This window comes from Equus caballus, chromosome 1 (assembly GCF_041296265.1).
Source record: "Equus caballus isolate H_3958 breed thoroughbred chromosome 1, TB-T2T, whole genome shotgun sequence".
NCBI classification, from domain to species: domain Eukaryota; kingdom Metazoa; phylum Chordata; class Mammalia; order Perissodactyla; family Equidae; genus Equus; species Equus caballus.
In genome coordinates this window covers 146,004,296-146,021,235 of record NC_091684.1, presented here as the reverse complement: position 1 = coordinate 146,021,235, position 16,940 = coordinate 146,004,296, and the positions used below count along the sequence as shown (strand labels likewise).

The window sequence follows — 16,940 nt, the reverse complement described above, 5'->3', positions numbered from 1 at the left end:
TGCAGACCTGAGCAGGCACAAAGTAAGACAAAGGATGTACAAGGCTTAGCAGAGTCTGGCACACGGCAAACACCTGACAGACGTTGACCACCTGTATGACCATCAGTAGTGGACAGAAGCAGAGCCAGTCTAGAAGAGACCGCCCAAGTCTCCACTGAAGAGGTAGGGTATCGTGGGAAGAGGCTGAGCTGGGGGCAGAGCCCTGCACTCAAATCTCCCCCTTGTCCCTAACTAGCTGTGTGAGCTTAGATAAGTGAGTTTGCCTCTCTGAGTATCAGCTTCCTCGTCTTTACATGGCAGAATAATTTATTGAGATATTATTTTGAATTAAATTGCCTCCCCCCCACCATTCCTTAGTTTAGAGGTGTTTTCAGGGCTGAAAGCAGAAGCCACTTGAATTGAACATATGTTGCTATCGTTTGTGAAAGCCTAAACTCAACAAAAAGGTAATGCGAGGTCTCCCCAAGGGGAGATGAGAAAGAGAAGGGATGCTTAGCTCCCTGACTGGGAGAGGATAGGGGCTGGTGTGTCCCCATGAAGAAAGACCCCGGCCAGAGCTTCCATGTTACTCCTAGGAAGGAGGCAATGCGGTGCCCCAGCACATTTTCAAGACACGTTTCCTCTTTGATAACCAGGGGCCTTACTTGGCGAGATCAGCCTGCATAAGGCACGGAATGTGAGTCCTCTGAGCTTTATGCCAGTGATGGGAACAGAGTCCCAAAACACAGCAAGGATGTGGGAGGGGGCCCCTCTCCTCTGGCAGAGTAGGAAGATGCTGGCTGGAGTGTCAGAAGAGCTGAGTTCTTTTGATTCTGCTGTTAACTAATGCATGGTTTGGGACATGTCAGTTGGCCTTTTGGGGTCCTGTTTCATCTGTAAAATAAGGAAGTTGGACTAGATCATTATTATCAGTAAGAGGTCCCTGGTCCTTAGGGAGCAATGGTTGGGGGTGGGAGAAGGGCATCACAGAGCCATTTTCAAACAAATTGTAAAGGGATATTGTACCTCACAAGACAACCACATGTCGAGTGTCTGCTTTTCGCTGGAATTATATCTACATGGTTTGGGAATGCTGATTCTCTCCAGAGGATTGGAAGAGTAGATTGGTGGTGTTATCTATATCCTTACTTAATAAGAAAAGGAAAACGCATTACTCCTCAATAATTGCATGTTGTTTGAGATGCACAGAGAGAGAATTAAATGCAGGCAGTATACAGGCTGGCCGCCGCGACACTGCAAGGTCTCCAAGACCCTTTCATCTCTAACTCTCTCTAACCAGATGATTTGCTTTCCCAAGGATGACCCCTAGGTATCTCTGGTCATCCCCAGCCCAAAGGAACCTGGAAGGGCTTTCCAAGTATGCCAAGTCTCCCTGAGGTCCTGGAGGGCTGCACCCATCCCAGACTGATCTGCTCATTTGGCTCAAAGTCAGGGCTGGAGCTCTTCCTGCCAACTGACCCCAACTCCCAGAGGACTTAGAAACATCCTTTCCTCTCAGACCAGCCTAGTCCCCCACTCGTAACTGATGCAGAAAGCCTGCTGTGCAGCTGACAGTGCCCTGGCCCCGGCCCTTTGTGATGTGGAGAAACCACAGCGGCTGTAGTTCATTTCTTCAACAATTTTTTTTAAGTGTACACCTAGGGAACCATTACCATCAAACATATAGAACATTCCATTCCCTCAAAAATCTACCTTTTGGGGCTGGCCCCGTGGCCAAGTGGTTAAGTTTGCATGCTCCACTTCAATGGCCCAGGGTTTCACTGGTTTGGATCCTAGATGTGGACATGGCACCATTCATCAGACCATGCTGAGGCGGCTCCCCACACAGCACAACCAGAAGGACCTACAACTAGAATATACAACTGCGTACTGGAGGCCTTTGGGGAGAAGAGGAGGAAAATAAAAATTTCCCTTTTGCCCTTTCATCCCCTCGCCCCAAGAAACTACTAATCTGCTCTCTGCCACTATAGTTTTGCCTTTTCCAGAATGTCATATAAGTGGAATCACACAGTATGCAAGCTTTTAAGTGGGGCCTCTTGCAATTAGGGTAATGCATTTTAGATTCATCCATGCTGTTGCATGTATCAGAAATTTGTTCCTTTCTATTGCTGAGTAGCATTCTGTTGTGTTATATTCCATGGATACACCACAGTTTATCTGTTTACCAGGTGATAGGTATTTGGGTTGTCACTAGTTTGGGGCTATTATGAATAAAGCTGCTGTGGGCATCTGCATTTTTGTGTGGACATATGATTTAATTTCTCCTGTATAAACTCCTAGGCTTAAAATTGCTGATTCTCATAGTACATGTACATTTACCTCTATAAGAAATTGCCAAAAGGTTTTCCAGAGCGGCTGCAGTATCTTGCAACCCCACCAGCAATCCCGCCATGAAGAGTTCTAGTTGCTCCACATCCTCATCAGCACTTGGTGTTGTCAGTGTTTTTAATTTTAATCATTTTAGAGAGGGAGAGGGGGTATCTCGTTGTGGTTTAAGTTTGCATTTCTTTCATGAATAACGATGTTGAGCATCTTTTCACATGCTTGAGTTTTATTTGCATATCTTCTTCTAAGTCGTAGCTGTTCAAATCTCTTGCCTATTTTATAATTGAGGTTTTCGTCTTTTATTCTTGTTATGTGTTCTATATATATTCTAGATAAAATTCCTTTATCAGATACATGTATTTTGAATATTTTCTCCCCATCTGGCTTGGCTTTTCATTTACTCAATGGGGTCTTTCAAACAGCAGATGTATTTCATTTGTCAATTTTTTTCTTTCATGTTTTGTGCTCTTAGTGTCCTAAAAAATATCTTTGCCCTCCCCGTGTCATAAAAATTTTCTTCTAGAATTTTTATGGTTTTGCTTCTAAATTTAGGTCTGTGATCCATTTCAACACAATTTTCATCCCTCCAACTAATATTTTTTATGACAAACTGTCATAATAGTGAGCATTTGTTATATAACACGTGCTACAATCCTGACACTGTTACAGAATTTTATCAATGCTAACTCACAACAATTCTCTAAGGTAAGTATTATTATTATGTCCATCTTACAGATGATACAGTGAGAAAATTGAGGTACATAGAGGTTAAGTAACTTGCCCAAGGTCCCACAGGTAGTAAGTGATGGAAATGGACTTCAAACCCAATCCACACAGCTCCTGCTCTGGGTGCCTAACCACTGCACTTACAGCCCCTTGTTCTACTGACTAAAGTCTCAATGTGAGCAAAACTAGCCCTAGCTCCTGCTTTCGTGGAGCTTGCCACCAAACAGGGGAGATAGAATTTATGTAATGACTATTCAAATAGAAAATTACACCTGTGAAAATACCTAAGAGAGCAAATAATAGGGAGATGTGACCAAGTCAGGAAATTCAGAGAAAATTTCCCTGAGGAAAGGAAGATTGAGTTTAAAATTGGAGAAAGAATGATGTTAACTAGGCAAATAGAGGAAGATAGCAGAGCAGGTGGGGCCAGGGAACCACAAGGGAAAGACCGGGCAGGAAGGGATGTCACACATTGGATGTTGGATGAAAACTCTCAGAATGGTCATCAATAGGGAGGGCAATTTTATCATCTCTTCTCTCTCTACTTATTCACTCAACTGTCCTTGAACTAGAGTGGCCAGCTCATCCTGATTTGACAAGACAGTTGGTCACCCTACCTTGAACCTTTCTGGGGCAGAATGTGCCCATGACCTTGGAATCACTTTAGGAAAGTAAGCCCCATTTTCCCCAGAGAATTCCAATACAAATGGAAAGCTTTTCTGAATGGCATACTCTTTCATAATCAGATTTCTTGAAAGAAAAATATATCATTCTGATTTTAGTCAGAGTTTCCGGGGAGTACAGCCTAAGAAGAAAGTTTGGAAGAAAAAACAAAACTTTCCAGCAAGAAAACACACCCTCTAGTTACTTGCTTCCCTGGAATCCACAAAAGGAGAACTCATAGATTCAGGCTACAGCGTAGCTACAAAATCAGGACAAAATAGGCAAAGGAAACAGAATAAATCAGACTTGTGAAAATAGCTTTCCTTGCATCCCTTATCTTATCATCTTATTTGGCAACAAAATGGTGAAGAGCAAAAAGCAAACAAAAAAGAACAGGTGAAACAGGAATACAAAAGGGGATGGGAGATAGCAACCCCAAAATGTAATAAAGTACCCCAGTAGCTCTGGGTTCCAAAGCTTTTTTAAAGAACAGCTGTAAAATAAATCCATTCAAGACAAATGTAGGAATTTCTGCCAGGTTCAAAACAATGTCCTAAAAACCTGAAAAGTTACCACAGCTTTATAAAGCACCTCGCTCCCTCCTTACAAGGGATTTATGCCTTGGGTCATCTAGGTTCAATATTATAGTGCAGCGATGCTGGCGGGTCACAAGAGCTGGAGGATGTTACAAAGATTAGTAACTATATCATCCAAATTGAGAAACTGAGGCAGAGAAATATTTTCAAGATAATAAGTAAATGGGAGGGTGGGATGTCCAGGTCAGGGCAGAATTCAAGATGGCGGGAATGGGGGAAGCGTTCCTCACCATGGCCTTGGGCAGAATCTGCTTCTCACCAAAGATCACCAACAGCCAAGAGCTGACTCTATACACGCCCAGCAGCAACTAAATTCTCATTCAAGTTTTTCCAACAGGGTGTCATCCTAGAAATTCTGAAGTCAGTGTTGCCCATGTACAAATCATAAATAGGCCTGACCACAGCAGCCAGGGACAGAGCTGTGGCTACGTTTATCTCATAGGTTTGTCCATGCTGAGCAGAGGACATGGCCTGGAAGATTTTCAGGGTAATCATGAAATTATCGTCTTCCAGAGGACCCCTCCCACAAGTCCCAGGTCTGGGAATATTTTCAGCAGAGCATGTTAACAAAGTGAAATCACACACACACACACACACGCATGTTAACAACTAACATAGTGAATGTGAAGATAGTTCACAAACAACTCTGTGAGGGGCATTTTAACACCTGTGGCTCCTGTCATATGTACTTCTGTCCTCAGCACCAGCCAACACAGGGGAAGTGCTCCACAAACACGGACTGAGCAGAAGCACCCAGCCCAGGCGTCATGGGCAGAAGACAGGTCCTGCCTCCCACGGGGGCCTCCTACTGCAGAATCCTTGTTCCCTCCTGTGCCAGCTCAGTCGCCTGCAGTCACCCACTTAATGATGTCCTCACCCAAAAGAAAATGAAATAATTTGTGAATGAATGAAATATTAGGAACCCTCAAACCTGGGGGCTGACTTAGAAATGGAGAATCACTTGCTGCAAGGAATCTATTATTAGAAATGTAATGGCTGCACCCGGCTTCAACTTCTGACTAATTCTGAGGATGTTTCGCTGCCCCTGGAACTTGCTGTCACGCAGGGGACAACCCCAAGCCTCCCCAGCCTGTCTGCTCTCTCACCAGTTGCAGGAGCCGACTCTCTCAGAGGACTTGACTGCTTACACTTCTCCCCCTTGAAACCACAGCATCGTCCCCAGATTCTTATCACCGGTGTGTCTTTAGCTCTTCTAAGCCATGAGAAAATGACACTTTCAAAAGACACACCTGGAAAGGAGCTGCTCTTAACTAATACAATTGGAAGAAATTTCCTCTCTCATAACCAAATCCTTGGGTTTTCTCACAACTTACTCATAGAGCTGTTGTGAGGTTTAAATGAGTTAACATAAATAAGACTGTTAGAAAAGCGCCTGGCACAGAGAGAGCATTCAATAAATCTTAGCTTAAAAAGTGCTAAAAATCAATTTAGAGGGGCTGGCAGGGTGACCTAGTGGTTAAGTTAGTATGTTTGGCTTTGGCAGCCTGGGGTTCGCAGGTTCGGATCCCAGATGCAGACCTACACACCACTCCTCAAGCAATGCTGTGGCGGCATCCCACATACAAAACGGAGGAAGATGGCCACAGATGTTAGCTCAGGGACAATCTTCCTCAAGCAAAAAGAGGAAGATTGGCAACAGATGTTACTCAGGGCCAATCTTCCTCATCAAAAAGAAAAATTAGATACATATGCATATATAAAGAAATATTAATAATATCACACCTAAGGAACCAAAGATTCTACTTTTGGGAATCTATACTAAGAAACTACTCACAGATTCAGACAAAGATTCGTGTGTAAAGATGGTCATCAGAGCATAGTTTGTAATAGGAAAAAAAGAAATCTAGAAACAACCTAAATATTCAACAATAACAGAATAAGTAAACCAACTCTGCCGCTCTTCAAAAACACATTTTTTGAAGAATTTTTAATGCTAAAAGAAAATTATCATGTCAGGTGAAGAGGGATATAAAGCCGTTCACATAAGACAATCTCAATTATGGACACTCCAAGTAAATATCTACAGAAAAAATATCTCCATCAGAAAAGGCTAGAAGGAGATACCCCAAATATTACTTGTGGTTTTCTCTGAGGAATGAGTTTCCTTATTTATATCTGCATTTTTCAGACTGTATATATACAATGAACGTGGTTAATCTACAAATAGACAAAATGTAAAACAGGTAAGAGAATCTATTATAATACCAAAACTAAAATAAAAAACATGAGGTCCTAGACCAGGCCGGTGGCAGGGGGCAGAGAAGATGATCCTGAAGGTGAGTCCATAGTATTTAGGGACTGTGGTAGGTCACCAAGGGGACAGAGAGGGCACTCCAGGACAGCTCGAAGCTTTCTAGCTTGAGCAGCAGCATGGATGAATGATGGTTTTACAAGCCACCGTAGGAAATATAGAAAGAAAGAAAAAGAATGGGTCAAGAGGAAAGATGATAAATTCAGTTGGGCCTCACCGGGTTTGCAATGCCAAAAGGACTCCTTGGTAGAGATGCCCAGTCCAGAGCCAGCCATGTGCGGGGCTCAAGCTTGGGAAGGAGATCTGGGTACACGTATGCTAAGGGCGACAGCAGGGAGTCTGTGAAGCCAGGGCTTGAGCGAGCATGCTCCAGTATTCTGTGTGTTCCGTGAAGGGGGCAGACCCCGCTCCCACGGAGGCTCAGACACTCCGGCTCTGGTGCTCTGCTCCTTCCATCCAAAATGTGACCTGCGGTGGCCCCTGACTCCCTCGGTCGCAGGGACGGCTGCTGGGTTACAGCGAAGAGCCTTGAAGAGACTTGCTGTGGCTTAAATGCTGTTTGGCGCTGTGGTTGCTGCTTCCATTGAGGCCTGCAGAGCTCTCTCAGAGCCAACCACATAAAACTTGCTACTGTGTATTTTGTAGGAATGGTGTTTGAGACAATGGCCACTGCCTCACCCAGTGGCCTCTTTTTACAACAACCCATAGGGGAACCATCTCAGGCTTAGGACCAGGAAAGCGTGAGCAACTGGACACCAGGAATCCTATAACTGCTCCTATTTCCCTCTTTGACTTGGCCACTAGGAAGCTCAGAACAAAATCTGTGGCCCATCTTCAGCAACCTCATATGATCACATAGTGTGCATTTTAGGGTGCTAATCTATTAACATTTCTATCTTTGTTGTTTTATTGGCTATGTTTTCTCTTTGTCTCAATTTCTTCAACTGTCAATTTTTGTGAAACTATGTAAAGTCAAAAACTGTCTTCATCTCGTGCCCATCCATTGAGTGTGTTTCCACCTCCTGGAGCTACATGAAGAATTCTAACCCTTCTTCCCCAGGCAGCCCTTCAGTGTTCATGTCCTCCACTAAATCCCATTTGTTTAGGTACCAGAGCCCCACTTTCTTCAACAATTTCCCTTAGATGTGAGCTCCTAAAGAATCTTTCATCCTTTTAGACTCAGCTGATGGCTCATCTTCTCTTGGCGTCTTCCCTGAAGCTCCTACCCTGGGTGTCCCTCCATTGCAGCATGTACAGCAACCACAGGCAACGGCTGATTCTCATGCTGGCCTCTCCCACTGGACTGGGAAATCCTGAAAAACAGAGATCATGCCCTAATTGCCCCCAACTGGTACTCAGCCAGGGCCCAGGGCACAATATAATAATAGATGCATAAGTATTCGTTAAGGAAATAAATGAATAAATGAATATGTGTATATGCAACTTCCTCACTCATACACATGCTGAAAGAAAGCCAAGCCCAGGAGAAAAGGGAGGGCCCAGTTCAGCTCAGTTGCCTGTGGGCCTTTCCCTCCGACACCTCTTTCGCCATAGGACTGTCCCCAACAGACTTGAGGCCCTCGGCACCAGGGCCAGAGCTTATTCTTCCAGCTAAATGCAGAGTAAATATATATCAGACAGAATTGGTCCCGGGAGGGCGACTGGGATGAATTTTCACAGAAAGAAAGGATTTCACAAATCAAAAATGCAAGATGCCGGATGCTCCAACCCATACTTATTTTAACAGCACACTCTTACATAGGTGCTAATGACGTGCCTGGCATGGTCTTAAGTTCTTTACAAATATCATCTTATTTAATCCTTGTAACAACTTCATGAGACAGGTACTATTTCTATCCCCATCTTATTTTCATACAGTCCTCTTAGCATTCGAGTCAGCTATCCTGAAATGAAGGAAGATGCAGCTATTCAGTCACCGAATAAAAGAAAATAAGTTACATTTAGCTCCAAAGCATAAATGACTGACGGATCAAAAGTTGGCCTTTGATCTGAGACCTGGGTCTCACAGAATCCCACATCGCTCACTAAGCGTTGACCAGACACCTCCCAGCACTGTCCTCCACGAGTTCACGAGCCTGACGGAGGAAAGACCGCATCCCTAAACAAATAAGTTACCAGGCCACATGACAAGTACATTAGGACCAGCGACCCAGTGCAGTGCTGGCAGCAAGAGGAAGTATTCTCTCTGGCTAGATGAGAAGGCTTCCTGGAGGGTGTGACGTGTGGGTTCCGTTTTAACAGCTGCTCCAGAGTTCACCAGGGAGCAGCAGAGACAGAGCAGGAAGCGAGCACGCAAAGGCGCAGGGGTGTGAAATGCCTTTTGGGGAACTGTCGGTAGTCTGGGGTAGCACAAGAATGAAGGGGGGGGGCGGGAGCTGGGGAAATGAGGAGTTATGATTCACATGGTAGCCTTGGTTGTAGTACCAAGAAACTTAAAGTCACTAATGGGTATAATAGTCATTTCTGTTCTAGAAAGATTCTTTGAGCAGCAGCGTGAGAGAGGATGGCAAGACTAACCAGAGAGAGACCTGTCAGGAGGCTGTTGGAATAAACCAAGCAAGGATCAGTGTGCGTCTGAACTAGGGCACTGGCTTCGCGGGATATTTGGGAACCTGAAGCTTTGCACTGATGGGAAGGCTGGTGTAGGGGTGCAAGGTGACGCCCCAGCTTCTGACTCAGAAGACCGGGAGGGCAGTGCCCTCACTGGAAGGGGGACCCTGAGCAGGGAGCACACCTCCAGGGACAAGGACAAGCTTAGCGAGGCTCTAAGCTTGGGAAAGCCAGACTGAGCAGCAGATACAGTCTCTTCATTATCTCAGAGAAGTTATTCGGCTTCTCGCTCACATCTCCTTTTAATAAAATATGATGCGTTTCATGCTGTCATCGTAGTGAAAAATCATTGCCCTTTGCTGGGAATTCATAACCTTTTGAATTAATCACCTTTGGGCAGGAAAATTGGTTTCATTAAGACCTCTAGGTCCATGATCTCTCTGTCCTGCTGTCCCCTGAAACCAAAAGCCCGAGACTTAGTATTTGAGAAGCTTGAGTGACTTTATGCTCAGAAAGAATGACCAGGGTCCTTGGTAATTGGGCTGAATTGAGCTCACCGACGAGAAACGCTGGTATGGCCTGGTGTCTGCCCCTCAGCCACAGGAGAGCCCACCCTCAGCCGGAAGGGACGGGGAGAACAGCCTCCTCCAGCCCTTGGCCTGAGCCCTAATCTCGGCAGAAAAGGTGTCACCCATCTTGGAATGCCACAGCCCTGAGAACACAGGCTTCACCCAGCCCCCAAGCAGAAGTGTCTGCCTTCGGCCGACACAGTGGCCTTGACAGCTGTGGGGCTGCCTTGCGGAGTTGAGTGACTGCTGACCCCCATTTTAAACTGGCTCAGGGCCAGAGTGAGGTTCCCCTAAAAAGGAGGCTAGAAGGTCTTTCGGAACAGCAACTGGAGGTGAAATCTTAAAAACAGTCTTCCTCTCTCTACCCCACTTTCCCAGAGTCTTTGAAAGATTCCGAATGGATATTCGTTTATCCTTTTCTGCTGAAAAGCTCCTTAGCAGCATCCTATCGTCTAGAGCATCAAGTCCAGACTCCTCAGCATCCCAGGGACCCCACACTCTGGCTGCCCAGCCTTGTCTCCTGCCTCCTTATGCCTACAAGTATCCCATGCCTCCGAGCCCTCACTCTGCTGTTCCCTAAACTCAGAAAACCCTACTCCCTCCCCCACCCACCCACATGCACATGCACACAAGCCCTTGCTCATCCTTCAAGGCCAGGATCAGCAGCATTTTGCCTGAAAAGACCTCCCTGGGTGCCCCTCCCCCCATGATGTGAAATCTACCAGTTCCTTTGTGATCCTCCGGCCCCAACCCTACCTGGCTCCATCATATAACGCATCTGCAAGTGAGAACAGGTGGAGCTACATGAGTGAATGCATAGAGTCATCTAACTAAGGCACTCTCTTCACGCTCGCTGTAGCATGGGGATGTCGAGAATTGGAATCACAGAGACCTGGGTTCAAATCCTGACTACCCCTTAACGGCAGTGTGATTTAGGGTGAAGTACTTATCCTCTCTGAGCCTCAGTCCCAATGGCCTCTCCCATATTCCTGCTGTCCTAGAGCTGCTCCAGGGTCTGGGTGGCTGACACTAGAGCCACTGGGATGGCAGGATGGAGGATCTGGCCCCCTCCACCCCTGTGTTGGGTCCTCCTAGGTCGCCCTCCATCATCTCCAAGGAGACAAATGGCCATTCTGCTGGACATGCTCTTTTGGGTTCCCTGGAGCTGCGGCTCATATCTACTTCCAGCACCTGACAGAAACCCCATTGGCTGGTGCGCTTAGAAAGCTTTGGGCTCTCCTGGAGCTGGCAGAGGTGGAACAGACGCCAGGGTAAGCACTGTGGCCAACCTTATCTTCCAGAGCCATTTGGAAGATCTCACGCCGTTGAAACAGGGGAAACGTTGCAGGAGACAGAGACCAGATTCCTGCTCTTTGAAGACAAAACCGATAAGGGCTGTCAGCTTCAGCTCCATCACGCAGACACGTTACAGCAGTGCGGCTTCAACGCCTCCCTGCCCCTGGTGATGATAATCCACGGCTGGTCGGTAGGAAACGCTGACGCGCCTCTTCTCTCTCTGCTTTCATATTTTCCTTTTTTCTCCCTAGTGTGCTCAATTGTAATAAAAAGATGGGGAGCCAGCGATAACAACTTCATGCTTAATATTTGTAAAGCATATTCTGATTTTCCAAGTGCTTCCCACACGTGATCTAATGGATTATCTCAATTCCCTGAGTAAGCAGGGCAGGGAAAGTAGAACTATCCCCATGTTTCAGATAATCAAATGTGGCTCCAGGAGGTCACACGGTGCGTGAGGGCCCACAGGGAATGCCGCCCGTGCAGGTGAATCTGGCTGTTTCACAAGAGGAGGTGGGAAGCCAGAAAACAGTCTCCCATTGAAACGTTTTATCTGTAAGGGCTAAATTCAGCTGCAAATAACAGAAACTCAAATTGGCAGTGGTTCAAATAAAACAGAAGTTTGCTTCCATTTCACACAATAGTCCAGAGATATGTAACCCAGATCTGGATAAACAGCTTTGATCAATGAAGTCCTCAAGGACCCAACTCATCTCCAGCTCGCTGCTCTGCCATACTTTGAGTGTGGCCCTCATCCTCATAGTCCAAGATGGCAGCTAGAGCACTAGCCATCACATCTTCATTCCAGAGGGCACAATGAAGTAACGGATGTACACATAAGAGTCAAACAGTAGAGTTTTTTTAAACAGCTTGAAATATAATTCACATATCATACAATTCACCCATGGAAAGTGTGCAATTCAATGGCTTTTGGTATCAAAGAGTTTTTTTAGGTTATCCTCTTAGAAGCATCTGTGAGATGCTTCCAGTTACATCCATTGGCCACACGAGATGGAAAGGTGGCTGAGATGTGTAGCATCTTAGAGAAAGTGTGACCTTGTAGAGACACTAGAAATTCTACTATTATGGAAGAAAGGGAGAAAGAGTATTGTGGGCAATAATTGGAGTCAAACTAAGTGAGGACTTCTCTCCAAGAGGGAATTCTGCCTCCCTGGTTTTCAGTCCATTCAAAGCTTGGTTCACGATTTGAAACCCCCAGAGATTTGGGATCTATTTTGTGACTTGGAAACCTTTCTCTGCCATCTAGCTGAAAAAGACTAGAAACTCCCCTCCATCCTGCCCTCGAGAGGCCAGTGGGTCCACCCACCCACCACTCCTTCCACACGTGTTCAGGAAGAGCCTGCTGCGTGTGGCCTCAGAGCCTCCGCAGGAACAGAACAGACCCCAGGCCTGGACGTGTCGGGTAGTGGGGAGCCACGTGACGCCACGTGGGTGCAGCCGCCAGGTGGGGTGCCTGATATTGCCATCCCAGAAAAGCACAGAGGCTCCTGCAGGCTGCCAGCAGCTTCCCCCTAGGATTTAAAGGGGTCCCACCACCCCACAGGGTTGGCAGTGAAGGCGGCGGGGGCTTTCCTAGCCCTAGAGAAGGGACCTAACATAGATTGAGGCCCTTTACACATCAGCCTATTCAATCCTCACACCTCCTTATGAGGATGGTTGAGTTAGTCTCATCTCTCAGATAAGGAAACTGCAGCTCAGAGAGGTCAAGCAGCTACCTCAGTCACACAACCCTCAGTGGACAGACATCCAGAACCAGAATCCTCAGGCTCCAAAGCCCACACTCTCAGACTCCGCTTCACTGAGCCCTCATCAGGGTGGGTTGACTGGGCCCATCCCGCAGCGGGCTTCACGCGGCAGTCTCCTCACTGCAGCTCTCTAGCCCTGTAGGAGCTCCATCTGCATTTCCTTAAGAAAACCATGGAATAGCAGGCAGAGGGCAGGGCCCTGAGAAGATGAAATCCGTTTTAAAGGGAACTAAAGATCAGACTTGGAGAGCTCTCCCGTGGACCCAGTGGGGTGGATGGATTAGACGGAGGCCAGTCACTGTGAGGGAAGAGCAGTCCATCCTTCAGCTGCTTTAGCCAAAGGGACATTCCCTTGCAAGAAAAAGGGAGAACACGGTGGGCAGGAGGGACTGCTTCTGGAGGAGAGCTCTGGACGGGTAGGGCTGCGGACTCCGGACACGACTCCAGGTGAGGACCCGAGCTGAGGGAAGTCAGAGAGGTTGGCAGCGTGGCAGGGCTACCTGCCCCCCCCACCTCCCTCTGCCTCCCCCCCATTTCCCCTGCCTCCCCCCACCTCACACTGCCTCCCCTGACCTTCTTCTGCCTCCTCCCCATTCCCCCTGCCCCCCCCCTTCCTCCCCCTCACCCCTGCTTGTAGCTCCTTCCACCTACTATGTGAGTCCTCTCCCCTTGGCCTCAGCTGAGGCTGTGCCTCCTGCCTAGAGGGTCCTTTCCCCTCTTCTCCTGTGGGACGGTATCCGTCATATATTAAGTGTTCCTAAAATATTTGCTAACTGAATTAATGATCGAATAAATATCTCATTTACAAATGCAGCCTGGATAGATAGCAGGGTCCTTTTACAAGAATGAGCTCTTCATTCTCAAAAGCCTGTCCAGACTGGAACATATCTACTATTACTAGCAATAACAACGACAACGAGAGAAGCTGCAATAACCAACATTTCCGAGTCCTTACTGGGCCCCAGGCGCTGTTCTAAGAGCTTTACCTCTACTAACGGATCCCGTCTTCACAACCATCCTGGAGGTATTACCCTCACTTTCCAGATGAGGAGACTGGGCACAGAAAAGTGAAATAACTTGCCCAAGGTCACTCAGCTAGTAACTGGAAGAGTCTGCATTTGAATCCAAGATGCTGCACCCACACAGAAGGCACTGGGCAAATGTTTATCAAATGAATGCATCTTGCCCCAGAATGACAGCTTCACGGCTGTGGTCTAGTCTTCAACTGCACCGCGTTTCTCCTCTCCCCAGATAGGTCATACTGCCCTTTTGTGATTCTGTGCCTCTACACTTGCTCTGCCTTCTTCCTGGAAGGCCCTAGACCCCCCCACCACCAGCATATTCACCTGCCCACCCTCATTCTTCTAAGTGAATGCCTGTTAATCCTTCAAGACACAGCACAAATGTCTTTGCTCTGCAAACCCATCAGGTGTGCCGTGTAAATGGTTCTCAAATAAGGTGCATACACAGGACAATGCTCCATCAACATTTATTGAGCTCCTGCTGTGTTCCAGCTCAGGGTGCTCATCCCTCTAAAGCCAGCAGAACGCAGGGCTGAGAGGAGAGCAAACGCAGGGGGATGCAGAGGGCGGCAGAGCAGGCTTTCCAGAGGAGATGGTGCTGGAGCCGACCCTCAAAGGATCAGCAGCTTTCAGGACCTGATTTACACAGACTTTTCCACTGTTTTCAGAATTGGAAAGTCCTAAAATAGGAAAATGTTAAGACAATGGTTCTAAGTTGGCGGCTGGTGGTAGCTCCCAGGGGACATTTGGCAAAGTCTGGAGACATTTTTGGTTTCCCAACTTGGAGGGGTGGGGGGAGTCCTGCTGGCTTCTAGTGGGTAGAGGCCAGAGATGCTGCTACACATCCCACAGTGCAAAGGACGGGCCCCACAACAAATAAGCATATGGCCCCAAATGTCAATAGTGCCAAGGTTGAAAAACCGTCTTAAGCCCTTTCTCTTGGAGAGAAAGATCCAGCATCAGCCAAGAGTTGGAGAAGAAAAAGGGGTGAATAGAAAGAAAGAGGAAACCAGCCCCCTCCATCCCCTCCTGGTGAAGCTGACTTCCCTTTGGGCCCACCTACAGTTCGATGGCCTCCTGGAAAACTGGATCTGGCAGATGGTGGACGCGCTGAAGTCTCCGCTGGTCCAGCCAGTGAATGTGGTGCTGGCAGACTGGATCACCCTGGCCCACCAGCAGTATACCATCGCCATCCGCAAAAGCCGCCTTGTGGGCCAGGAGGTCGCAGCTCTTCTCCAGTGGCTGGAGGTAAGACCTGCCCAGCCTCCCTTCCCCTAAGACTGAGTGGATGAAGCTGGTCTCCAACAGGAACACAGACCAGAGAACCACTTCTGCTAAGCTCACAGGGCTGGGAAGGCAGGGACGGAGACCAGACGCAGGGGCTCTCTCAGATGCCTCGCTTGAACCCCTATTTTGTAGAACCGTCTTATCTCCCTATGCCATCCATTGTTCCTCTTATGCTCTCCCCCTTGGATGTCCTAAGGGACACACTCCGTAAACCATCCAACCCCACATGAACCACAGGATCACTTCTGTGGGGCACTCATGTTCAGGTGAAGTCAAGCAGGATCCCAGGTAGCTGAGCCTGAAAGGAGGGTCACTTCTCTAGGAGGACAGAGTCAGCAAGGGGAGAAACCAGTTTGGGTCTGGAGTGTGAATTAAGCACCTCATTTGCCATGGGGCGCAAAGAACAGGGTGGGAGCCCAGAACAAGCTGGACCCACAAAAGGCTTTAATCCGGGCAGCTCTTCTCCTCCTGTAACCATCTCGTTGCTGTCTTCCAGGAATCTGCTCAGTTCTCTCCAAGCAACGTTCATCTAATTGGGTACAGCCTGGGCGCGCACGTCTCAGGCTTCGCTGGCAATTACATGGGCGGAAAGCACAAGATTGGGAGAATTACAGGTAACCTCGCCTGGTAACTAACCACTGTAGTCTCCACCTCTGCATGGGGGCGCAGAGCAAGGACCTGCTTTTCCATTAGTCTCATGGTTAACACCCCCAGCTTCCTTTGCGCCATATTGGTCTTCAGAGGAGGACTTGTAGCGCTATCTCAAGCATGACGGCTGCCATAGACTGCTCTTCCGAGAGAATTCAGAGCAAATCGCAGCCTCGATTCCTATTGCCTTTCCTCCAACAAATGCCCTTCATAGTCCCGCCACATAGAACCTAAAAAGTAGATTTTCCATATGCTTTGTAGCAGGAAAGAGTTTACTTTTCAACCTATGATTTAAAAAACCAACGTGAGTGAGTTAAAGAAGCACAACCCTAAATTTGCGGTAACATCAGCCGTGTTTGTGCCTCAGTGTCCACATTTGTGAAACACGTGGGTCTTACTCTGGAACCCCTCTGGATGGAGGGAGGGAGCTCTACACCAATTCGGAAATGGCCCCGGATACCCAGGAAGAGCTGGAGATGTGCAGGAAGGCCTTTCCTCCCCGGTGTCCTTGACACCAGCCTCGTCCCCGTGCTGCCCCGGAATTAGGTTTGGAAGAATACACCTGATCAGACTGTTGCCCAGCCAAGTCCCCAAGGTCCACTGACACCCACAGGATAAAACTCAGCATGTGCAGGCAAGGCCCTTCTCAGTGTAGTGTCCTCAGAGCTCTCCAGCTTCTCCTGCTCTTCCCTTCCTGTCGTTCTAGTGCTCTTCCAGGGCACTAGATTTTTCTCCACTTTACAAACACGCCATAGCCTCTTGCACTTCTGGGCCTGTGCGTGCAGTGTTCCCATCGCCTGGAATACCTTACCCACTCATCCACCCAGCACTCGTCTGCCTACCAAACTCCTACTTAACCGTCAAGATCCAGCAGGCTAACACAATATTTCACAGGCTGAAACAATTCAAAGGGAATTTAAGATGAACAACATTGTTGTGACCTTTTATTTTACCAATTAAGAACATTTTTGGCATCTACTGTTTACTATTGCCATTACTTCACAGAAGAAGAAATTTGTTTTAATGTGAAAAAGATAAGATAATGGCAGACATTTAAATAAAATAAATTCACCATCTTGAGAACTCACTTCCTCAATCTTATTTGTTTTCATCTTGCTGGTGACAGGGGAGGCCTGGTCCACAGTATTTGTGCCCCCACCCCTGTGACTTTACCCTCAATAGCCTGGGAGTGAGCAGAC

At 47.4% G+C, this 16,940-nt stretch overlaps 1 protein-coding gene across 3 annotated transcripts in view; it reads left to right on the top strand.

Annotated features, from left to right (window-relative positions):
* LIPC (lipase C, hepatic type) overlaps positions 1-16,940 on the top strand; it is a 161,042-nt gene that overhangs the window by 120,136 nt on the left and 23,966 nt on the right. For all 3 annotated transcript variants that reach the window (XM_070235911.1, XM_023616665.2, XM_023616674.2), the window contains 3 exons: positions 11,024-11,208; positions 14,872-15,054; positions 15,590-15,707. In XM_070235911.1, the coding sequence (XP_070092012.1) occupies positions 11,024-11,208; positions 14,872-15,054; positions 15,590-15,707 (486 nt within the window). The remainder of the gene's footprint in view (positions 1-11,023; positions 11,209-14,871; positions 15,055-15,589; positions 15,708-16,940) is intronic.